The sequence below is a fragment of the Elaeis guineensis genome, chromosome 2 (genome assembly GCF_000442705.2).
Source record: "Elaeis guineensis isolate ETL-2024a chromosome 2, EG11, whole genome shotgun sequence".
Classification (NCBI taxonomy): Eukaryota; Viridiplantae; Streptophyta; class Magnoliopsida; order Arecales; family Arecaceae; genus Elaeis; species Elaeis guineensis.
This window is the reverse complement of record NC_025994.2, coordinates 94,907,415-94,933,162: the sequence shown is the minus strand read 5'-3', so window position 1 is coordinate 94,933,162 and position 25,748 is coordinate 94,907,415. Positions and strand designations below refer to the sequence as shown.

Sequence of the window (25,748 nt, the reverse complement as noted above, 5' to 3'; positions counted from 1 at the left end):
TGCACTTTCTTTTTTTTTGCACACAGCATAGCACAGTGCTTCAATTACCATCACATGCAATTAGTAGTGGTGGTGCTAATACTTTTTTTTGCACAGAATGATGCAAATTGCACCTTTTCTTGGCAAAGAAAATAAAACACATAGCTATAACAGAATTAGCGTTCTCGAACTTTACCTAATTGAACAATGTAGCACACTTGTTCATACATACAACTATAGAACTTCTGAATATAAAATGTCCAAAAGTTCTTTAGAAATCTAGGTACAAAATACACGAAAAGAAAATTCAATCCTGTGGCACAAGAAAAATGAATTTTTGCGACAACCTTTGACAAGTGATGATTGATATTTAGCATAGAAAGTGAAATGTACATACATTCCTTCAAAAGTTCAAAAACTTGAATATATGTCCCTCGAAAAATTGGAAACCTGCATACATGCTCAGGTTGTTTGATGAATCCCCTTCATGAATACTAACGTTATCAGCTTTCGTGGTTATTATACCCCCATATACTCTTCAAAAAGAGCACTTGATTGCTTCCTACATAAATTGTAAAGGAAATATGTACCATTGGAAACCCCTTTCCCTAATAAAAAATTATCATATTACATTGCCATTATACCCCTTAGTTTCTTTTCTTGAATATTTTTCACATACTTTTGGCACAAACATATATTTGTCCTGTACTGTCCAAAACTTATATCTAGCATGAAAACAGTGAATGGGCAAAGCGAGTTAGCTTTTAACCTAGCTAAACTAAGATTAAAATGATGAAGTCAAGGTAACACATGACCTGGGAAATCAAAGGTAACATGACCGGAAGGGTATACATACAGATTCCAGTCTTTTAAAGAGCATATCTAAGTTATCAACACTTTGAAGGGAAGATCAACAAGGGATTTTTGACAGGTAATTCATACCGCACCACCCCCACCCCCACAACACACACACACACGCAAAGGGGGCTAGCTAACAGTTGCCATTGAAGAAAAATTGATCCATAAAATACGTATATGGAAATGGAAATATAAGTTGAAGATGTCTTGTAGAAGGAAATAAAAAAGACAGCTTAAAATCTGCAAGAAACACACAGTAAGCTCGATGAATTGGCTAAGAAACAAATCTACACTAATTCGTTTGTGTTTTCCACCTTTCCTCCCTTTTGGAAGGACTGAAATGTGGTAGCCTCTCCAACACTGATTTATATGAAAAGCATGCTTCCCATTAGTATGGTTTTGATTTTATATGGTATGAGGATAGATGACGCAACAAGCTGGGCAGTGGATATGGAATTAAAATAGATTACAGCAACAAATCGAATGGTGAAGATGCCTGGCTCCTTACAGATCAAACCACTGGTGTTTAAACATATGATGCATACTGCTGCATATGCAGTAATATATGTGATCATACTGCATGTAGACCATAAATGACAGTCAACTTCGCATTGCGTAGCCCTACACATGGTTGCATATTTAAGGCCACCTAGCAGCTACACGAATGGCCAATCATTATATGGGCCATGCAGGTGAAGCAGCTTCAAGCTGATGGATATTAATTGTTATTGGATATTAATACTATTAAAATATTGAATATGTTATATCTATTGCTATTGGGTGTTAGATACTAAGAAATAAGCACTAATTATTAGTTATTATTGCTATTATCCATCCATAAAAAATTGCCACCATCATTATTGTTTTTCACTGTACTTGATATACTACATTATTTTTAAATAGTTAGAAATAGGACCTACATACACATCCATATATATTGCCTGCATAATGCATATGCATTATGTGGTTCCTTGACAGCCCACATATTCCCACTGCTTTTAAAACACTACTAACCATCAAAACCAAATCTACAATCAATAGGTCTAGACCACAATGAACTATCTGGATTCTGACGCCCAAGGTGGCAAAGTCCCCACCAGTTTCCCTTCTTCCCATCCACAAAGAGAGGAAAAACAAGATCACAGGATGGCTGCTAGTGATAAAGAAGATATGCATGTGTGTATACATACACACGTATATACACACACATATTATATACACATAATAACCAAACCCAACCCAAGGGACCTCTGGCCTGTCCCAGGCCCATTCCAGCCCTATATAAGGAAAAAAAAAATTGTTATGTTATATATTTGTCAAATAGAAAAGAGAGTGAAGTGCTTAATAGGAAAAACTATGATACTTTGTTGCAACTATCGCTTGTTTGCAGCACTTTTCATTACTAAAAGATTTGTTGTGGAAATTAGAAATGGAGTGAAATCCTCCTTAAAAAAAAAAAAAAAAAAAAGGAAAAAAGGGCAAGTGATGCACATATAACCAGAAGACATTGGGAACACCAAGGATTTAACCTAAAAATACCCAGTTTTTTCTAGTAACTTCAAAACTTGTCTCTATCAAAGGAAAAAAAAAAAGAAAGGAGTGGGGAGGGGAGGGGAGGGGAGGGGAGGGAGGCGGGGCTAAAAAATAGCCAGAAATAGGGCAAAAACTGGATCGAATACCAGTATATCCATATCCATATTTTTTTTATTTGACAAATACAAATACAGACATGGATATTAGTCAGATGCAAAAATTTATCTCCACATTTGTCTTAAACGGATATGGATACAAGTCTGATACTGGAATACATATATAAATGAGGATATAAGTCAGATAACTAAACTTTATGATCATAGAATCAAAGATATTACTAAGTGGATCATAGATCAAATTAATAGTATGTCAATGTTGTTATATGTTTCTCTTAAAAGCTCATGAGTGCTATATAAAAAATTAAATAAAATTACAAATAGAATTAGATATTCGGTTATAGATCAAATAACTATCTATCCATATCCATACCCCTTTTACTTTGACGGATGTGGATACCAACACGAATATTAGTCGAATACTCAAATTTCTACCTATATCCGGATAGATTCGGATATGAAAACAGATTCGGATGGATATTATCCAATCCCCTTTCATCCCTAGCCAGAAAGAATTCAAACCAATCCAATGAAGCACGGCCCTACATGAGAAAGGTAGAGAAACATTACCCCACTAAAGCAAACCTCATCAGGCTGGCCATAATCATGGCTCATATTAATTTTTGGGGGAAAAAAATCCCTTGTAACTTGAATCAAGAGTGCATAGTGGAGAATATTCTGGTGCAGAAGCATGGAAATAGAGCTCTCAAGAGAGAGCAAAAAAAATCAGCACAAGAGGAGGAACAAGAAAGTGCCTACAAAAGAATGGCAGGAAAAAAGATAATGTAAAAATCCCAAAGCAGGTATGGCACCAAATATAAAAGATTCCAGGTACTAAGATCCCATCTAGTTCTATCAAGCTGAATAGATCCAACATGGAATGAGCAGTCTTGGATCATTATATCAAAACAGAGAAATTTCTATATTGTGACAACTATTGTATGATTCTTAAACAAGGACACTTTTAGACTGAGGGTTTTTAACAGTTTCGACACTTATTAGAGCTTATTTAAGGTGTATAATGTGTGGGAGAAGTGCAAGGTTTATTTTATAACAGTTCAATAATTACAAAAGGCAGACACCTATTGTGTGATTCTTAAACAAGAACACTTTTAGACTGAGGGTTCTTAACAGTTTTGACACTTATTGGAGTTTATTTAAGGTGTATAATCTGTGGAAGAAGTGCAAGGTTTATTTTGTAGCAGTTCAATATATTATCAGCTAAAATCAAAATTAATTGGCTGTGCAATTTAAGCATGTAATTTAGTATCTGTGCGACAGGATGATCAATTACCTCTGTGTCAAAACGTACTGTACAGGTGAAAGATTTCCCAGCATCTGTGACAACAGTAACATCCTGTCCTGGTCGTATTTCATTTATGTTGCTTGGAAGGTCAATTGTGTACAGCTCATGACCTGTCAGGCCTAGTGAGTCAGCATCCTGACCAGGTTTGAAACACAGTGGGATAATACCCATGCCAACTAAATTGCTACGGTGGATTCTCTCAAAGCTTTTAGCAATCACAGCTTTCACACCCTGATATGGAAAAAAAGACAACATTACAGGAGAATCAAGAGAAATAAGAATGAACCACCTGCTAACATACAAGAAAGCACTGAATTTTAAAGAGATACAAACCAACAGCATAGGGCCCTTGGCAGCCCAGTCCCGAGAGCTACCACTCCCATATTCTGCTCCAGCCAAAACTATGGTGTCATGTCCATCAGCCTTGTATCTCTGGAAAAGATGTTCAGCATGACATAAAAAAGGGAGATCAAGTTCTTACACTCTGAAGCAAGTATCACATATAAATCTAGCAACCAACCCAGATGTTAATTGGTTGATGCTGTAATGTGATAGATGATTAATGAGGCTGTGGGATCAAAACACAATCATCCATCAAGGACATGGGAAATGACATACGTAGGAAAATGACATACTTTTTATAGCTCGACACTATATCACACATCATTTCCAGATATGTACATTATTGAAATATTCTCTCATTAACAACTTCATTTACATCATTATTAGTGCACTATAACCAAATATTAGATTAGTAAAGCAAAAATTTTCAGCAAAGGCAGGAAGTTTACATGCTTTACAAATATTTCCTCGCCAAACATAGTTGAAGCCCCAGCAGAAGTTGCCACTTCTGCATGCTTGGCTTGATGGAAGTGAATACCAAACATGAAATTATGCCTTGACATCCCAAAACCAAGAGAGTGACAGATAAACCATAAAAGATCAAAGTAATAAGGAAAATGGTCTAGAACCAATCATCACATTGGCTGTTGCAATACAGCCAATAGTAAATTTCAGTCAATTTTACAGACAGTTCGACATCTGACAACAAAGCATCTACATTTGTGGAACCAATTCAGAAAACTTGTGACCATGCAGTTGTTTACAGCTAGAACCCTCCGTTATTCTACTGGTGTTAGAAATGATATGGGCAATGGTCCAGGTCATATCAAAAACCACAGGATATCCAATCTGATCATCTATAACTACAAAAATTTTATGAGCAGAACATGCTTCAATAGAAAAGCTCAGTTGTTAGGACCAAAAGCTTACCATTGCCGCATCAAACACATAAAGTTTCTCCCCTGTTGGAATGTGAATTGTCTTCGGGCCCACTTCTCCCTTCAAGAGTTTATTTACAAGGCGAATGTTAGCAAATGTTCCCCTTGCCATTACTTCATCATTCCCACGACGACTGCCATATGAATTGAAGTCTTTGCGGTCCACACCATGCTCAAGGAGATATTTTGCAGCTGGGCTGTCCTTGTGGATGCTCCCTGCCGGTGAAATGTGATCTGTTGTAATGCTGTCACCAAAGCTCAGCAAGCAGTATGCATTTTTCACCCCATGAGGTCCAGGTGGAGTCATTGTCATATTTTTGAAGTACGGGGGCTCATGAATGTAGGTAGAATTAGGGTCCCATGAGTATAAATTTGTGGCTGGGACCGATAGTTGGTTCCACATTGGATTGCCCTTTGTGATTGCCTCATAAGTGCTCTTGAACATGTCTGGCAACACACTTGATTGAACAACCTAAATGGTAACACATTTCTGGTTAGTGATTATGTTACATGGGAAATGGTTGATGAACAAAAGTGGTGTTCTTTCTAAACTACAAGTGTATATTAGACGAAAAGAAAAGCATATATGAAGAGTGCAGTAGCACTGAAGACAACAATGATTCTAAGGTTTGAATCACCAGGATGTGCATCCAAGTTTTTGATTTTCAGCTGTAGTACACAACAAAAATTGCTGCAGGCAGTGAAACTTGCAGTATGGATGAAATATGGGCTGTATGGCCATATAGGCCTTCTTTGCATCCAGCCATTAAGGTTCCAATCACCAATGGCCTCTCATATTACCCACCAAAAGAGAAGGCAGATGTAAAGGTTGACACGGTCCATGCCCAAAGGAAGAAAGGGTAAGAAAGAGACACACACACACACACAGAGAGAGAGAGAGAGAGAATATAATTCTTTTGAGAGTTTTCAACACATAAAAAGTCTGTAGTATCCCATTTAGAAAAGAATACAGAACAGATGAGACAGTTCCAAGCTAACCAAAATCTTCAAATATCTGCTGTATTACCTCTGCAATTTCTTCAGTGGATGGCCATATGTCCTTGAAATACACACTCTTCCCATCCTTTCCCGTTCCGATTGGCTCCTTCTCGAAATCAATGTCAACCTACATTCATACATGTAGAACATCCTATTTATTTAATCATTAGCTTCACTGTCAAGACATTCAGTTCAATTTAAAAAAATATGATTGATAACACATAATGTAACCCTGTCAAAGAATATATTTCTTTATAAATGTCGTTTTCATGAATAGGATCCAATCTATTGCAAAATTATAGGTGTACTGCCACAAGTTTTGCAATTCGAAGTATTATGATCAGCATCCAGGAACAATAAGAAAAAGAACTGGAAACAGTAAGCATGAACCAGCACAAGATAAGCCCACATAGCATGGTGACTTTCTGCATTTATTTGACTGGCCACTTTTATGTATCTCAAACATCCTAAATTAATGCAAGTGAGCATCTCAAGTAAATGCATGAAACTGAAACCAGCAGTCGTAAAATATAGGAGAAACAATAAATATACTATTACATAAACATATAGTAATAGATGTTCTTTAAATATATGTGCATCATTTACTGCAAACTAGCCAAGACAGCAAAAGCAGTATTCGTCGATTAAAATTTAGGCATACGCTGCACAATCCACTGAAAACTTAATTTTCAGTTGCTAAATTTGTATTTTGCAGCTATGAGTTTTCTTTCTCCAAAGGAGTCAGAATTATAAATTTATGCATAAAAGCAGATTATTTGATTTTGATCTCTTTGTCCAGCTAGGATAAGCAATGGTCACATGTACCCACATCTGATGCATGTTGAACAACTCAGAATTTCAGATACTCCTTATAATATCAAATTGCATTTTTTTTGGTGATAAAATTGCTTTTTTTTTCCCCAGATGAATATATAGTTAGACTCTTTGAATAGCAAGTCCAATATGGCCGTTAAAAAAAATCTCACCATAATGAAATCAGAAGTTGGCTTTTGTTGTTCTTGTAGTTTGTTTAACAGTCTTAAAAACTTTACAGAGTGTTGTACAATCCTATGACCCTGCGCTAAATTTGAAGTTTGACTTGAATATGAGTATTTGACAACAAAACCTTATTTTGTTGGCATTGTTTACATGATGACATCCTGCCAGCCATGGTATGATAATCATTCATTATTCTTGATGTTAACACCCTGCAGTTGTAGCATGAAGCAAGAAATGAACAAGTCTATGTTTCATAATTATAGCTGCTACCATTTTCGAAATCCCAAACGCTTTATCGATTGACAAAAAAACCTTGAAACACACACATTTAACAAGCAACCATTATTGAAATTCCGAAAACAAAAACAGCATCATCATTTTGGTATGAAATGATAGCACTAAACATCTAATGTTAGCACTTGGATATGTACATTATGGAAGGAAGGAAGGCTAATCCAAACACTTTCTTTATGTTAAGTAGCCAAGAACAAAAAATTTTAAGTTTCCTAGATGCATATCCAAACACTTTCTTGACCACTTTCTTGCATTACTTTTATATTTCTGAATCTTTTTTAATACATCCTAACACTTTTGAGCCAACTGCTTTTCTCAGCATTGTTGATGACAAACACAAACACCAATATTTACTTACTGTGCCTGCAAGAGCATATGCCACAACAAGTGGAGGTGAAGCAAGATAATTAGCTCGAGTTAGGGGATGCACTCGGCCCTCAAAGTTCCGATTTCCAGAAAGCACAGCAGCAGCAACAATATCTGCGACAATGTTACAAAAAATCAATATAAGACTCAAATAAAATATATACAACATACTGTATTCATGCAGAGAAAAAGAAAAAAATAGCAACAAAAGTAATAATGAAAGTAATGGCAAAATATAGTGCTACCATTTTCAGAGATAGCAGCAGCAACAGACTCATCAAGATCTCCAGAGTTTCCTATACAAGTAGTGCAGCCGTATCCAACTAAATGGAAACCTTGTTGATTCAAATAGTTTTCCAGTCCACTAGGAAAATCAATAACTGCATTTCAGATTCTCTTCAATAACAGAAGTATTAATGGAATAACAAGAGTAATATGATAGAAAATGGCATTTTAAGAGTTGCTTTTTACATTACACAGATCCATATACCTCTTGAGCAAATACTTGGTAACAACTCCAGATCCTGGGGCAAGACTTGTTTTTATCCATGGTTTAACCTGTTAACTAACTATGTTTAGTTTGCCAATAATACACCAAAAAAGTAAGAAGGCAAAGCTCAAAACCAAAGGAAAACAGGTTTGCCCAGGGTCATGATATATTTGGGTATAAGGACAAACCTCAAGACCCAATTCACAAGCTTTCTTTGCAACAAGACCAGCACCTAGCATGACACTGGGATTGGAGGTGTTTGTGCAGCTCGTAATAGCTGCTATAACAACACTACCATGTCTGAGCTCTGCAGGTTGTCCATGGAAAGAGAACTTCACAACTTTGTCCTGTGAATCTTTTGGCACAGCAAAGCCCTGACATAACAAAATCAAAGTACTCAGTGGCTACAGTATGTAAACCACATGGATTACAAGTGAACTAAAATCAAGTAAACATGTATCCAAGTTCCTTAGTATTACCAATGAGTCAACAATCCGACTTCAATATGTACCATGTTAAAATTATGATGAGGCATAAAATCCAATCTAAGTTTCATGTTTATATCTACAAAATTGATAAAAAAGAAAGTACAGAGTATCATTACATGTGGTGCAACAATTAGGAATTTAGGATTATATGCTAAAATAAGCTGATAGCATAAAACCTGGCAAAGTTATAAGCATCAGATGTGTAATAAAGACCACATAAAGTAGTGGTCAAGCAACATAATGCATTAATCTATATGTACAAGACTTCCTGCATAAAATTGTCATTGGTATACTCAATTTGTACAGGACTATAGATTCTGGTACAAAAAGGAACCCTAGCTGCAGTCTGAAGAAAGCAATCTACAATGCAGTTACACACTCATCACCTTGAATCCAACTTTATTGTCAAGACAAGAATGCCAGTCTGCCTTCATTTCTTTCAGAGGAACTCGGTCATGCGGTCTGTCATAGATATTAGTAGAAGAAACTTCAGATGACAAATCAGGAACAAAACTATAGATGAACTATTGACAGCAGGAAATACTATGCACGCAGGTTACCTCTTTGGACCAGAAACACAGGGCTCAACATCCGTGAGGTCCAACTCTAGATAAGATGAATAAACTCTTTCTACTTGAGGCTGACTTACAAAAGACATGTCAGTCATGCAACTCTTAAAACTTATTAAGTATAATTTCGTTAAATAAAAAGGCTTACCTCACTATAATCAACAAACATGTTGTTAGCTCGCAGATAGGACTCAATCATTGCTACCTATATACATTAATTAAAAGAAAAGGTTTCTATTTAGTAAACCAGCCTCACATGGTTGTATATTCAGAAATCTGGTTAATTAATAAGCTTCCTACAGAATGTTGGAAAATTCCCACCAAAAGATATCCAACTTCTTTGATGCACACAATAAGAAAACTGGATTATCAAGGATGTCATAGACCATAAAACAAACAGGAATTCCTCTGCAACTAGATTATCAAGTATGTAATAGACCATAAAACATGCAGGAATTTCTCTGAACTTCTTTGTTTCTTTTTTTCACCCATAACATTTTCCAAAAAAATTGTGAAAATGGATAGACAAGCAATTCCTCTTTATCGCAGGCTTTGAGTGAAAAATTGATAGTGCAGTACATCAGAAGAAATACGTCAGATTCCACCAAGAACTTTGAAATACTCACAGTTTCATCACTTCTTCCTGTCAGCTTGAGATATTGCAGAGTGACATGATCTACAGGAAAGAAACCCATGGTTGCTCCATACTCAGGTGACATATTAGCGATTGTTGCCCTGTCAGCCAATGATAACTCACCCATACCCTCACCTATATATAATGAGGTTCTAGTTTTCAGAGAAGGATGATGCTAAATTAGTGCTACTAAATAAATGAGTAAGAAATGATATCTACCATAGAACTCAACAAACTTGCCGACAACACCATGCTTTCTCAGCATTTGTGTTACAGTCAATACTAGGTCAGTTGCTGTGACACCATTGCGTAATTTCCCAGACAACTTGAACCCCACAACACCGGGTAAAACCATGCTCATGGGCTGCCAAATAAGATAAATAAAGCATTAGCCAATTACAACAAATTACAAACATAGAATTAAATCTTGTTTAATTATTCCAGTGAAGAAGCACAGCATGGAGTAAATAATGAAACAAGCAAACAAGCAAATTATCTATATGGAAAGGTTATTTTAAAATATCATTTAATCAGTTAATATGATAAATTTTCTTCTAATGTGAAGATTTAATGTTTTCAGCACAATGTAAAAAAATAATAATATTGTTCTTGAAGAAAAATGCTAACTATTGCATATATTTAATGGCAAAATATAGTGCCAAATGAAATCCATCTGAACGCAAAAAACCTAATTAATTTGCAGAACAGTTGCATTCTTAATGTATAAAGAAGTTCTTTGTCAAAAAAAAAAGAACAAAAACAAAAAGAAAAAGGATTCCTCAGATACTTTGCATGTAAATTGCGAACGGTATGTTCACTGACTTGTAAATAGTGAACAGAAGCTCTCTCCCATTTGATCAGAGGAGGGAGGTAGCACCAGAGACCTTATTCAAAAAGATAGGATGTAAACTTTGATGGAGGTATATTAAAGCCTCACTTTCCATTCCATGCAAAAAAGGCCCTGACTTATTTATTAAAAAAAAGATTAATGAAAGACAAACAAGGTCTCCCAGGAAATCACTTGGGTAAACTTTGTCAAAGGAGAGCAGCCCAAATAAAATCCCAGCCAGAGAAACCTAACATATCCAACTTGTCAAAATAATTCTTGGTTTCCCACTGACAATTAGTCAAAGACGTTGACCTAAAGAAGTCATTCGATCTGTAACTTGTCAACTCAGCCCACTCACCCACCCCCTTTTGTGGGTCAGGTGGGGAGTTTCCGTGATTTGCTGCTTTTTCCGCTGCTGTTGTTTTCAGAAATGGTCTTCTTAGTATGTGTAGTAAAAGAACTCCTTATGGGAGAATCTATATCATATTGAAGTTAGTCCGAGACTAAGCTAAGAATGGTTTGTCTGAGATTAAGCTAGAAATGGAGTTAACAATCAAATTGTAACTTTAATTGATCAATTGGTTGCCTTCTAATGTACTGAAGAAGATTAGCAGAAGAGAAGAACTCAAAGCAGTTAGCCAAATTTCCCAACAATTCACCAATCACTGCTGAAGAATGAAGGCGCCTGTTCTAAAAAGATTCAATTGACATAATAGTAACATTAAGAAGCTAAGCACAGGCTAAAAGCCTGAAACAGTATAAAACTGGAGTCAATGGAACCTGATTCTAGTGATCATATGAAAGCTGTGGTGGCGACCCATAAATATACATCTCCCCTCTTTTATTCATCATATCCTTCCTTGCTCAAACAAAGGCAGAGTAAGAACTGATAAGAACCTGTGGCAGAAAAGGAAAAACCAAAAAAGGAAACAACATTGGAAGACTATCAACTTCCACGACTGCTTGAATGGCAAGAAGAATGGGTTCAAGCATTTAGTAGTTTGGATCAACTAAGAAGATCATAGAGAAAGTTGTGAAGAAAAATTTTAAGATACGGTAAGATTGAACCAGTAAACTATATGTTATGTTCTCCAAAATCGCCGTTTTCCGAATAAGAAATATTTTAGGCCTCCTAGAAAAATGTAGAGTTTATTTTCTTCTTACTGCCTCTCCCTGATTTTTCTTTTTAATTCTCCAGAAAACTTTATTTAGTCTCAGTTTCTCAGCAATCAAATAGCACTTAAGGTTAGAGAATAAATATATCAAGCACTGCCTAATAATGTATAGACTGGCACTAACAATTACACACATATCGGTCTGTTAGCACCAAAATCATATCTAAAAAAAGATATAAGCATAAATGACCATGAGGGGCAAAAAAAAATGATCATAAAAAACTGTGGAGCTTCCGGGTAATTAAATCGATTTTCTTATAGAATGAATTTTTAAAATTAAAATTTAAAACATACATCAGCTACATAACTAGTAGTATGCATAGCAACGTATGGCAACAGAGTTTGAAATTGTAGGAACAAATCTAGGCCTTGAAATATGTAGTGACTGAATATCATCCATGTGTGGTTTAAGTGGAGAACATGCAAAAGGAGCATTTGTCTTCTAAATTGTTAACCATAACAGATTAGAAGGAAAGCTACTCTAGCAATCAGTACACTTTAAATCCACATAATAGCTTTCATCCAGACACATACAAGTTAACCAATCAGTCCTTTAAAGAGGAAAAAAGGGACCTATTCTATGATACTTTACCTGACCAAGCATTGTAGCCTCAGCTTCAATTCCTCCAACTCCCCAGCCAGCAACTCCTAATCCATCAATCATAGTTGTGTGTGAATCAGTTCCAACCACACTATCTGGGTACAGAATGCCATCAGTGTTGAAGACAACTCGGCCAAGGTATTCCAGATTAACCTGAATTTTTTTTTTTCACTACACCTTCAGATAAAACTAATACCAAATATATATATATATCATCATGATTCATGATGCTTAGCATATCAGTTTAAGATTAATATGAAACAAACTTGATACAGGAGGAAAGCACCACAGCTTTTAAGATAGTTTAGAACTGTTACCTGGTGTACAATACCAGAACCTGGAGGAACAACGAGCATGTTGTGAAAAGCAGTAGATCCCCATTTAAGAAAGCTGAATCTCTCTTTATTCCTTTGGAATTCAAGTTCCATGTTTGCCTGAACAGCATTCTCAGACCTTGCCACATCTACCTGTACTGAGTGATCGATAACAAGATCTACTGGAACCTGTATGGAGGAGAACAAGGAGCTAGAAAAATTAATGGCTCACATCCAGCATGAAAGGATGATTCACATACTGGTGCTACTAATGTGATCTAAAAGTTAACAGAATTTATGGATGCCTTGCTCATAAGTATTTGTCTCTTCTAAAAAAAACAGAATTAGTTAAACTATTAAATAGAATTGAGACAAAACAAGGGGCATAAGGGAGGCTGCATTTTTTGGTTTTTGGTTTTTGTGTGTGTGTGTGTGTGGGTTTTGGGGGGGGGGGGTGGTGGTTGGGGAGGCACAGAAACCAGAACACACCAATGGATTGATCTTATTAGAATCACTTCCCAGCTTGTTCATAGCATCACGCATGCAAGCAAGGTCAACAACAGCTGGAACACCAGTAAAATCCTGCACAAAAGAATTGATTAGTAGCAAGAAAAATAAAGCCCTTTAGGAGCAGCATAATGTAGATAAGCCTCATGGATCTACCTGCAAAAGAACACGAGCAGGCTTGAATGGTATCTCAACTTGTTTTGGGGATGTATTCTCCCAATCAATAATTTTTTCAACATCATTGTTGGTGACCTGGAAGTTATCGCAATTACGGATTGCTGATTCAAGAAGAATCCGGATAGAGTATGGCAGCTTATCTAAATGCATAAAAAGGAAAATGGTCAGTGCACTTCTCTTCAAAAATGACTTGCACATTGGGAAAAGAAAGTTCCCATAGCAGAACCTTTTTTTCTTTGTTTTCTTTTCATAATAAAAGAAACAAGTTTCATGAACTACATAAGCTTCAAATCTCCATTGAAGCACTAAGCACTCTCAGTAACATATAGCATAAGCTTCAAATCTCCATTGATGCACTAAGCACTCTCAGTAACATATAGCATAAGCTTCAAATCTCCATTGATGCACTAAGCACTCTCAGTAACATATAGCATCCCATCGGCTTCCACAAGAATTTTTCCATCCATTCATTTGCAAACAAATAAAAAGAAAATTCCAGAAAATATGAATGCAAAGAAAGAGAGGAGCACGCACGCACATGTAACGTCCAAGAAAATCTTAGCTCTACAACATCATTGAACCATATCAAATAAAAGTTCCAGGGAAAAAATAAAGAAAAATAACAGAACCACTCATGGTCTCAGTTCTTGCATTCATATGCCATATTGGATGTGGAACTGTCAAAAAATCACTAGATCAAAGTTCATTGAACCTACATTGGGTCAGGCAACTTGGTAATCAAACCAATGTTCCTGACATGTTTCCCTGTAGCAGAATAACTGATCCAGGAGGGTTTATTTTAATGACAAAAGCAGCTCCAAGAGAGATCTTAGCACATGCATTACCGATTCTTGGATCATTGAGTGCAGGTAAGCTGTAGAATTTCCCAAATTCACCACCTCTAGGCTTCGGAAGGCTGGTCAGTATGTTCTTGAATGGATTCTCGGTAGCTGAATACACACATGCAACCAAACAGCAAAGCATAAAGCAGTCATCATACATAATCCATACAATTTAAAGTAACTCAAGAACTTAAAAGGAATACAGATACCTTACCATCCAAACCAAAAACGCCCAGACTTAGACAGAAATGATGTATTCAAGAGTCAATTCTAGGAGTCCTTGAATCATGATATATTCTGTACGATAAATTATGAACTTTTTGATGTGAATTAAAATTTCGGAACTCCTCAAAGGAATCAATTAAAACCTCTAGGCCGTTATACTGTTTCTTATCAAAAATAAAATAAAAGCACTATTTTTCTGCTAGAATCTTGAAAAATAATTCTAAAAAAAGACGGATTCCCACATAGAAATCCAGAAATCAAAACTAATCATCCCAAAATGTGGATTTTCCACCTCCAAATATTTCAAGACGGTCATCATCACCCTAGAATAACAAGTATGAAAGACCAAAAATTCCAGAACAGCCAAGATAGTGACCTCCAACAAGATCAGAGGTTTAGAAAACAAAGACGGAAACCAACAAAGAATCGGTTTTTTCATCAAAAAAAAAAAAAAAAAAGTATTCAGAATCGAATATTTTACCCAGGGTGGCCATTTTCCTCTGGAACCGTTCGATCACGACCGCCGAGCTCCTGATCTGGGCCCTGAGACTCACCGGCGACCTCCAATTCCCGTGCCTCCAAGTGCCGAACGATCTAACAAGCGGCCGGGGTAAAGAAGAGCAGGATCTCGAGAATCCGATGGACCTCGAGCCAAGCAAAGACGACGAAGAAGTCCCCGAGAGGCGAGAAGAAGAAGCTAAAGCCCTGGAGACAAGAGGAGAATTGGAGGAGGACGTGGAGGCGGAGGAAAACCTAATCCCAGAAGAAGCCAGCCTGAGGAGTCCAGACGACGGGGAGGTGGCTTTATACATCCTTGAACGGCATCAAGATAAGAAGACGAGGAGGAAGGTGAGAACGCGACCGCTTCTTTCTAGAACGAGATGGCGGTGATCTTGGACCGCGCGATTTCTGTTACTGGGACTCCTCGTCTCATTCTTGATGACAAATGGACAATTCGAGAGGAGGACGGCAGTAAGTGAGGGAGTGGAGCCGGGGTAAGAGATGGGCGTAGGGTTTTGTGCCGGCGGCGTGATGACATATAACCGATATGGAGGAGGTTTCGGCAACAGACACGCTCCCCCGCCGAGACCAGATAGACACGGCAAGATTCTGGCGTGTTCCACAATGCCTGATTGGATGGTTCATGACGAACGGGGAACACGCGAGAGCAGTGACGCGGTGGGGCCCGCTGCTTTTTTCGTGCGTGTATGTGGAGCATGTGTATTGGTTTTAATGGAATTATACCGTGAACGGTGCTCGGAAAAGACAGCCGAGTCGAGCACGGGATGCTTCTGACTCGTTCTCCATGGCCGTGAGTCCGCAATTAAATTTTGTTCGGTGCGATCGAAATGCAGCTGAAGTCTGATTTACGGGTGGTTTTAGACTTTGGTGGAGATGAAGAACTGCTTGATCTTTGGTTTTGGAAGAGCTAGGAGCTACAAACATCTTTGCTGTTGCTTCATGGGCATGTGACTATATATATATATATATATATATAGATATGTAATCCAGGAGCAGCCTTGTTAATGGATAAGATTGTCTGTTCACTTTCTAGAGAGATGGAAAATTTTCTAAACATCTTTATGATATAGATGGCGTCACGCACATAATTTGTTATTTACCTTACAAGAGCATGCTCGAACATGAATTATTTGCAAGAGGATGCATATTCAATTGGCACGGAGCATGACAGATGGCTGCAGAATATGAGTCCTTGCCTGCACCATCTACTTACCAATAGTATAGGTTGCACATGGTACCAATACCACATATGAGTTTATAGCAATTCTGGAAAAAGCTTCACTACCTAATGCGTCAAGGAAAAAACCTCGATGTGTGCCTAGATATTTGTTGATATATTTCCTTCTTCATAAGCTATTCATACAGCAGAAAAGGTAATATTTAGGTTTCACATGAAATCAGAAACTAGTCTGCTAAACATGCTTTGTAGTCTGGCATTTGCAAGACAACTGTTCCAGTTTCTGAAGGAAGACTTGTTGAGATAAAACAATTTTCTTGACATCAATTAGGCATTCACAGTGCTCACTTTGCAGACTGCAAGCAATCATTCTTCAATAAAATGTGATCCTTGAGGTCTGTTTTCATTAGCCTGTAAGTGTAAACTGAATATTGTGCCTTCTTGCCTGGATTTGAGCATGGTATGTAAAGGCTTTCAATTGATGACAGAAACATAGCATGAGATGGGTGCTCTTATCTTAATGACCTGTATGTTGGAAGAGGAGGGCTTTAATTGAATAGGATTGGTGCAGCTAATTCATAACAAGAATTAGGCAATCCTGATGGAACATTTTCGTCCAAGCCTAAAAATATTATTTACAGCCGCCTAAAGAGTTCCATTTTTCTCCATCCTAATTGTGTTCATTCTAGACCAAAAAAATGCTGCATGTAGTAGTAGTCATGTGAAGATAGGAGAAAGGCATGCTGATGAAGATTTTTCATTTTATTTTGTATAGAACGTTGCAATAGTTAATAATTTTGCAGCCAGATACGGTTCATTGGTAATCAGCAAGAATAATGACAACTGCCTAAATTGGTGAAATGGATTTCTAATGACCGCAAAAATGTCGAGTTAACAGTTATTTCTAAAGGAAAATCTAGAGCACCATCAAGGCTAAGGAACAAGCAGAATTTAACAAAAATACTGATACCAATGTATTGTGGGGGGTTTAATCCCACATCGGTTGTGAGTCAGGAGTACTCTGTCTTATATAAGATAAGAGACCCTCTCTCCCTCAAGAGGCATTTTTTGGGCCAAAGCCCAAGGGATAAAACTGTGAGGCCGCCCAAAGGCCGCAAGCCTATGTACGTGGCTCCTCCAATAAAACAAAGTCCCTCTAACTGGGGGGCTACTCTCCTTATATGAGATAGGAGACCCTCTCTCCCTCAAAGGTATGCACGCGGTCAAAACGGACAATACCTCTCACTGGGATAAAAGTTTTATATGAAAAGATCCAAGGAAAACATCTAGTTTAAGGTTATCATGGGGGGCTACTCTCCTTATATGAGATAGGAGACCCTCTCTCCCTCAAGGGTATGCATGCGGTCAAAACGGACAGTACCTCTCACTGGGATAAAAGTTTTATATGAAAAGATCCAAGGACCTGTGGCTGTTCATTAGATGCAGTGGTAACATCTAGTTTAAGGTTATCATGGAGCCAATGAATTGCATCGATTTTGTTGTTTAAGCTTCCAAAAATTAACAATGAGGTAACTTAAGAATATCCATTATCATTACATTAACTAATAATTCAGGTTATACAAGGATACCAGTAGTCATATGTACCTTGCTGATAGCTCCATATATCATCATGTGAACTTGTGAAACATATGTATGGCTGGAAAACTAAAATTTCTTCCCAATACACAGGACTCCATGATTTCACTAGAAAATTTACATACAATAATAGTATGGCATATAGGAGGTGTTGGACAAAAGTAGAGCATAGAAAATACTCAGGGAGGTTTTCTTCTCCTTAAGGGAAAGAATTTTTTTGATAGATATTATATCAAGTGCTAGCAGAATGAGAATGTTGCAGAAAATGAAAATATAATGAATAAAAGAACAGCAGAACAGGCTCCAATTTTTCCCTTACAGCTCTCCGTTCATTATTTTGGAATAAGCAAACAAAAGTATAATTATATCCGGCTGTATAATCCTTCATTAAATTTTGTTCTGCAGACACAAATGGAGGTGCAAAATTAGCAACCCCTTGACCTAAACTGAGGAGAGATCCTCATGTTTGTGTTGAATGGTTACTCCAATCCTGAGGGTTCCTTGGATGCTTACTCCCATGACGGTTCCTCACAGATAACAAATTTGAAACTTTGCTGCTTCAAATACTAGGATTCAATCCAGCATCTTTTACTTTCTCCATGCAGATGCTGACCGACAGTGTGGATGAAAACTTTGCACATCTTATATGCACATTCTATATTGACTCTAAAATTTTAGCTCTTTTATAGTATCCATTTCAAGCAAATTCTCCAGCCAATCTGGGAACCTATGCAGAAGATAATTGCTACAACGTTCTGTTGGCTAATAAGTAGGCAATAAGCCATGTAAGATGATTTGAGATTTTCAACATAAGCACAATTTGCAAACCCCTTTAATATTCAGACAAGTTACGTCCTTCTTTCACTTTTCCTACATATTTTATGATATCCTATTCCTTTGCACACTAGAATAATAAAAGAGCAACGGATCAAAGCTAAATTGCAAAAAAATTTAGAAAATGACTGTGGAACATGGATAAAATTTGCTCCTATAAAATTTATTTAAGAAAAGAACAAAAGACTTTTTAACTAATCAACCTGCAATATTATTTCACCATTTTATTCCACATCTCTGACTGAAGTCCTTCCAACCTTGTATGGTTTACTTGTTTCATGGTTCTTTCCCATGTTTCTTTATCATGTAATATGAGAAAACATCACCACTGCCAAGATGAGCTGTAATCCAGCTTTCTTATTTTAGGCTGTTACTACTGAAAGAGAAGCCCAATCCATAATCAAGGACAGCTATTATTATGTAAATTTACATCTACTGGTGCAATTGAGCTAAATCTGTCCTCCCCAATCCTCATCATAAACCATGAAACTTTAATAGAAATTATCAGTATGCTCTTCTGGTTTCACCTTAAAAACAAGTCGGGTCTCCCCTTCTTCTTTTTTGTCCTTGTGCAGTCATGGGTGTGGAACCTGTGTTCTTCCATAATTTGATCATACATCCTTGCAACTTCACCTAAAATCTATATAATATATTGTTTCTATATACAGCATTTCCCTTGTCATCCACATGTAGTAGATTGTTTCCTTGCAACTTCTCCCAAAATCTATATAATATATTGTTTCTATAACATATTGCAATGTCCATAATTTCTTTCTATATACACCATTTCCCTCCTCATCCACATGAACTCTTCCGGTTCCTATTCGGAGTATATAAGTTGTTATGTCCCCATTGCATGAGTTGCAATCAAACTGAACTATAAACTGTATAACATCCTTCAAAATATTATAATAATATATTCTTATATTGTACTATATAAGGTTCAGTATCTCGGTACCGGACCTCCTACCAATACTGCCCTATCATAGTCTCGGCACATCCGATATGAAGGCCAGTTCAATATACCAAGTATCGATACGTGCCCCATATCATATACCAGTTCGATATTAGTACAGTATAGTTGGTACATACTGGTACCAACTGGTATGGCAAACATTATTATAATAGATAGAACATCAATTCAAGCTCTATAGTCAATGACAATCTGAATAGAACTCCCAGAATGAACCACTAAAGATGAAAAACCAATCTCAGATATAAAATATCAGACCACATTTCAGTTTCTAATTAGTAATTGGATGCTAAAAATTATAATATATGTTTGCAGGGCAAAGAAATACCTGTTCAAAATAAAAGAAAAGCATAAAGGAATGGAATGAACTGACACTGCTTCAGAATCACAAGCCTGCATCAAATAAATGTAAGGCTCCACAATGTCAGACAGTCTAAATTCACCACCAATTAAGTTAAAACATGGAACATTCCTGTAATTTATATATACCTGATGACTAACATAATCAACAAATCCAGGGAGCCTATATAACTGTAGCCATGTATAGAAGCTATAGATAAATTACAAAATGGAAATAGGAGATAAGATAATGATAATTGGATGATGCAATCTCCATTAGAATCCACAATTTGGTTTCCCAATTCCCATGGACATTAGAGCAATAGTTGTCCTCACAACTTCTATCATCATACATAATCATTTTTAAAACAGGCTTGGAGGAATGAATTTGAGAAAATGCCCGCCAAAAATAAGACTTAGCAGCGGAAACAAAAGGAGAGCCAAAAGAAGAATTCCAGAAGCCAAGCCAAACTATGTGAGGGCGTCGGCACCAGCAACAATCTCCAGGATCTCCCCAGTAATTTTGGCCTGCCGCTCCCTGTTGTAGGTGATCGACAGGGCCCGCTTCAGCTCGATGGCGTTGTCGGTCGCATTGCTCATCGCGCTCATCCTCGCAGCAAGCTCACTCGCCAGCGACTCCTGCAAGGCCCTGAGAATCTGGCTGTTGAGGTACAGAGGCAGCAGCGCATCAAGTATTTGAACTGGGTCCTGCTCGAATTGAAGGATGGGTGAGAAGGCCGGTGTTGGGGTGCGAACAGTCTCGCGCTCCACCGTCAGCTTCCCCTCCTTGGTGGTGAGCCGGAAGAGCTCGTCCTCAGCAGCATCGACGCACACGCCGTTGATATCGCAAATTTCGCCCTTTGGGGAGAGGGGAAGGAGGGTATGGATAACGGGGTCGGACTTGACGAGGGAGACGAATTTAGTATAGAGGAGCTCCACCTTGTCGACCTCCTCGCTGACGAAGAGGGAGAAGACATCGTCGGCGATGGCCTGAGCTTCTTTGGTGGTGGGTAGAGTGCCGACCTCGAGGAAGCGGTCGACGGGGATGTAGGGGCGGCGCTGGAAGTAGCTGTTACCCTTCTTGCCGACGCTGATGACGGTGTAGTCCAGGCCGAGCTGTTTAAGGTCGGCGATGCGGGACTCGGCCTTCTTGATGATGTAGTTGTTGAAGCCGCCGCAGAGGCCGCGGTCGCCGGTGACGACGACGAGGCCGATCTTCTTGACGGGGCGAACGTTGGTGAGGGGGACGTCGATGTCGTCGCTCTGGAGCTGCTCGTTGATGTTGTAGAGGACCTCGACGAGGGTCTCGGAGAAGGGCCGGCCGCTGACGACGGCCTCCTGGGCGCGGCGGACCTTGGCGGCGGCGACGAGCTTCATGGCCTCAGTGATCTTCTGGGTGTTCTTCACGGAGTCGATGCGCCCGCGGAGCTCGCGGAGGCCGCAGTGCACGGCGGTCGAGGGTAGGCGGTGAGAGGAGGGCGAAGGGGACCCCGGGAAGAAGCGGGAGGGGGCGATGAGGGAGCGAGAAGAGAGGGAATCGAAATCGGGGAGAAGGGACGGTTTGGGGGATGCCCACGTGGTGAGATTAGAGCAGGACATGGTTTTAGAGCTTTCGGAGAATTCTCTCTCTTTGAGAAAAATTGAGTATTGAGGGGGTGTGGGTTTCTGTGTGCTTGGTCGGGGTTGTTTGCTCTTTTGTTCGGTGTTTTTTGCTCGGGTGGCTGGAAGAGAGGAAGGGAGGAGGAGAGGGGAATGAGAGGTGGAGGGAAGGAGTGGTGGGTTGGGGTTTGGATTGGGTTGGGGATAAGGGATTTTGACCGTTGGGAGGCTGTAGGTCTGTGGAGGTTTTTTTTGATTTTTGAGAATGGAGGATGTAGAGGATACGCTCGATGGGAAAGTTGGTGCGTGGTGGTGGTGTTTGGAGAGGCTGCTGTCGTGAAATATTTGGTTTCCTGGCGTGCTCCTTTTTTTCGCCCCAACCGGCTCTGGTGTTATCTACAGTAACTAGCTCGCTATCCCATGTTGTGCTTGTGATGTAATTTTTTTAAAAAAATATTTTATTTTATTTATTTATTTTATTATATAAAAATATTTTATTTTATTTATTAATTCTATTATATCGGTATATATTTTAAAAAAAATTATTATAATAAAAAATTATATTTATATATAGTATGGAGATCGATGATCCTGATTTCACACAACTCTTTAAAAATATTATTTTTTACTAATTTTATTTTTAATTATTTTAAAAAAATTTTATCTCTTCTTTTATTTCTCCGATAATCTTCTTCTCTTCGTATATTTTCTAACTCTCCTAATAGCAAAACTGGCAATGTGCTCATCAACCACCATTACCAACAATATCTTAGAGTTTAGGATAAAGTGAAAATATATTAATATAGTGATAAATGCCGGCCTTGTGAGATACCGATCATAAATCGGCTGCTAAGCATGTCTTCAATTGATGATTCGCAAGATATTTCAATTTTAAAAATAAAAAAAAAAAAAATTGATATTAAAATTTTAGAGATTTAAACTTTAAAATTTTTTTCTTTAAAAAAAATAAAAATCTAAACTTTTAAAACATTTTCTCTTCTTTTTCTAATTCTCTTTTCTTTTTTTCTTTTTCTTTCTTTTTCTTCCTTCTTTCTTCTTCATAATAATTCATCATTATTATCCTCCTTTTTAGAATAATCAAAGATTTCTTGAAATCTTTTTTTCTTTTATTTTTTTTTCTCTTTTTTAAAAAATATTTTTCTCTTTTTTTTCTCTTCTTTTTTTCTTTTTTCTTCCTTTCTTTTTCTTTCTTCCTTCTTCGAGCATACCTCCAACTGATAGCTCATAAGATATTTAAACTTTAGAAATGAATTTTTTTTTTTTTTTGATATTGAAATTTTGGAGATCTAAACTTTAATTTTTTTAAAAAAAATAGTAATCTAAACTTTCAAAATCTTTTTTCTTCTTTTTCTTTTTCTCTTTTCTCTTTTTCTTTCTTTTTTTCCTTCATTCTTCTTCGTAATAATTCATCATTATTATCCTCATTTTTAGAATAATCAAGGATCTCGTGAAATCTTTTTTTTATTTTTTTATTTTTTTTAAAAAAAAATCTTGTTTCCTTTCTTTTTTCTCTTTTTTTAATTCTTTCTTTCTTTTCTCTTTTCTTTTTTTTTTTTTCTTTCTTTCTTCTTCACGGGTACCCACTCTCCTCCTCATCATGCCACCTGCCCTGATTGCCACTGTAATGAAAGGCACGATCGTGGTTGTCGCTGCTTCGACTGAAGCCATAGCCGAACCTGCCCATGTGTCCATTCTTTTTTCCTTCTTCATGGGTACCCAGTTCTCCTCCTTATCGCACCGTCCGCCCCGACAGCCACTGCAATGATCGTTGCGACCACGATCACTGCTATCCCAGTTGAATAAATGGTCGAACCTACCTCTATCTTTACCTTTCTTTGTCATAAATGAGGATGTCCACACTCTTACCTCTCTCTCTTGGGCTCAAACCCACGCGATCTCCACCATCGCCGTCGATCTTCATCTCAAATCCTTCGAACTCTGGCATCTCCCTCCCAGCTGCCCCCCTCGGCTTCCTTCCTCTGCCGCTCACACCACCACAACTAGCAAAAAACCTGTATGTTTGAGAAAAATTCCAAGTGGAACCTTAAAAACCCCTCCAATCTCCATGGGTGTGTGGTTTTTCTTCCGTGTGAGAGCTCTTCGATCTCCATGGGTGTGACAATGGCGAAGAAAAAGGTGATGTAGCACGAGAGCCCCCAATCCTCCTCCTTCCGTGACTCCCTTGGTGGTGGCGGCATCCGATTGAAAAGGCATCCGTTTAGCCGCTTCTACATCTCTGAGCTTGTCTATGCCCTTGCCTCTCTCTCCTAGGCCCGAACCCCCATTGCCTCCATCGTCACTGCCAACCTCCACCACAAGTTCTCTGACATCTGGCACCTCCCTCCTACTTGCCTCCTTTTGCCGCTCACACCGCCACAACTTCGACAAAAGCCTGCTCGAGAAAGACCCCAACCAAAACCTAAAAAACCCTTTCGATCTCTGTGGGCTCTTAGTGCAGTTTTTTCTTTGTGTGAAAATCTCATACACATGTTAACCAAAGCACATGACCACGTGGGGGACAGAGGCATCTGCATTGAGATGCCCCTATTTTAATAATATATATATATATATATATATAAGAGAGAGAGAGAGAGAGAGAGAGAGATTTGTTGGTTTTAGGAGTAAAAAGGCATATGGAATCAAATGTCCATATCAAGCCTTGTATTAAACACAAAAAATTTAGAACACCACCTTATTGAAGGATTAATATGAAAAATAGACCAATAAAAGATAATTAAGCAATAAATCATGTCCCTAGCTTCTTTAGATTAATTTAGAAATCACTATACTTAAAAAATCTGCAAATGCATATTTTATATGTAGCGGGAATACATAGTAAAAAGATATGTAATTTGAATATCAAATCAGATGATGACAATAAATGAAAGAGAGAAGATGGTGAATGGTAAAAAAATTTTGGACGCCTATGTGGCTCTTTAAATCTCTCCCAAAATTGTGGGAGACTGCCACATGTAACAATAAAGAATAATGATCAAAGCTAATAGATGTATTAGAGGATTCATTTTATTGGAGAATTCTTATTTGGATATTGTGCCCTTCGATGTGCCCAAGTTGTACCCAAGTAATAAATATCAGCTAAAAACTAATAAGCTTGCAATGCCAATTTTCAAATAGATTGTGATGTTAATTCTTAGGGAGTAGAGACAGAGCTTTTTATTTAGTTGGAATTTTATGAAAAGAGAGAATGAAAAAAAAAATTCATAAAAAATGAAAACCTATGAAGGAGGTGAATTTTAAAATTTCCTATGAGATAGAAATTGATGGTACTTTTTTCTTTTCATAAATATTCTTTTAAGATATAGTGCTAAGGTTTTGTAAAATATCAATGAATGATTAGAATAAAATACTGAATAATGATATTATCTTTATAAATATTAAATAATATTATATTAATATTATCCTAATATTTATATGAATATAATATTTATATTTATATTATAATATTTATTATATTATAATATTTATGTTAATATAATATTTTTATTAATATTAATATAGTATTTATATTAATATAATATAATATTTATATTTATACTAATAAATTTATTATATTGAAATATTAATATTATGTTAATATAATTATTAGTATATATTAGTATTATATTAATACAATAAATTATTATAATCTGATGTTATATTATAATATATTGATATTAATATAATATATTATTATTATTTATATAAAATTTGGGAGCAAAAGATATAGTTTTATATCTATTAAGGATATAATAGGTATCCATATAGTTTTCGATCTTAAAAAAATAGATGTTCAATCAAATATGAGCATTCTGTAATAAGTTATTTTTTATAATCAACCTAACATGCCAAAATTTTATTTCTAAAAAATAATTTTATAAAAAAATATTTTTTTTAAAAAAAATCTTTCAACGAACCAAATTAATTTTAAGAAAACAAGCTATTTCTCTCATTTATCCGTTGCTAACAATTAAGTATACAAAACTTTTGATTGAATTGCTTCCATTTTCAATGCCTTTTTTCCAAACAAAGTGATGAAAGGGATAACCATATATTTCAAAAAGAATTCATGCACATTCAGGCAATGAAACCCCATTACGTACCATGGA

At 37.1% G+C, this 25,748-nt stretch overlaps 2 protein-coding genes across 2 annotated transcripts in view; both read right to left on the bottom strand.

Moving 5' to 3' along the window:
- The window catches only part of LOC105051238 (putative aconitate hydratase, cytoplasmic), a 15,986-nt gene extending 371 nt beyond the window's left edge, over window positions 1-15,615 (bottom strand). The window contains exons 1-19 of the mRNA XM_010931576.4: window positions 15,063-15,615; window positions 14,360-14,464; window positions 13,494-13,654; window positions 13,320-13,412; window positions 12,834-13,019; window positions 12,508-12,669; window positions 10,131-10,275; window positions 9,904-10,046; window positions 9,426-9,482; window positions 9,269-9,348; window positions 9,095-9,170; window positions 8,409-8,594; window positions 8,221-8,288; window positions 7,976-8,094; window positions 7,723-7,844; window positions 6,100-6,198; window positions 5,065-5,544; window positions 4,126-4,224; window positions 3,781-4,023 (exon numbers count right to left, since the gene is read on the bottom strand). Of these exons, the coding sequence (XP_010929878.1) occupies window positions 3,781-4,023; window positions 4,126-4,224; window positions 5,065-5,544; window positions 6,100-6,198; window positions 7,723-7,844; window positions 7,976-8,094; window positions 8,221-8,288; window positions 8,409-8,594; window positions 9,095-9,170; window positions 9,269-9,348; window positions 9,426-9,482; window positions 9,904-10,046; window positions 10,131-10,275; window positions 12,508-12,669; window positions 12,834-13,019; window positions 13,320-13,412; window positions 13,494-13,654; window positions 14,360-14,464; window positions 15,063-15,393 (2,955 nt within the window). The 5' untranslated portion in view covers window positions 15,394-15,615. The remainder of the gene's footprint in view (window positions 1-3,780; window positions 4,024-4,125; window positions 4,225-5,064; window positions 5,545-6,099; window positions 6,199-7,722; window positions 7,845-7,975; window positions 8,095-8,220; window positions 8,289-8,408; window positions 8,595-9,094; window positions 9,171-9,268; window positions 9,349-9,425; window positions 9,483-9,903; window positions 10,047-10,130; window positions 10,276-12,507; window positions 12,670-12,833; window positions 13,020-13,319; window positions 13,413-13,493; window positions 13,655-14,359; window positions 14,465-15,062) is intronic.
- Window positions 15,616-20,265: 4,650 nt separating this feature from the next.
- On the bottom strand, window positions 20,266-21,809 carry LOC105051242 (ATP synthase gamma chain 1, chloroplastic). Its single transcript, XM_010931590.4, has one exon. The coding sequence runs from the start codon at window positions 21,619-21,621 to the stop codon at window positions 20,494-20,496; it is 1,128 nt and encodes a 375-aa protein (XP_010929892.1). The 5' UTR covers window positions 21,622-21,809; the 3' UTR covers window positions 20,266-20,493.
- Between the last annotated feature and the right edge of the window lie 3,939 nt (window positions 21,810-25,748).

What these genes read in the sequence shown, in the direction of transcription:
- LOC105051242 (XM_010931590.4), bottom strand. Translation starts at nt 21,621, where the DNA reads ATGTCCTGCTCTAATCTCACCACGTGGGCATCCCCCAAACCGTCCCTT.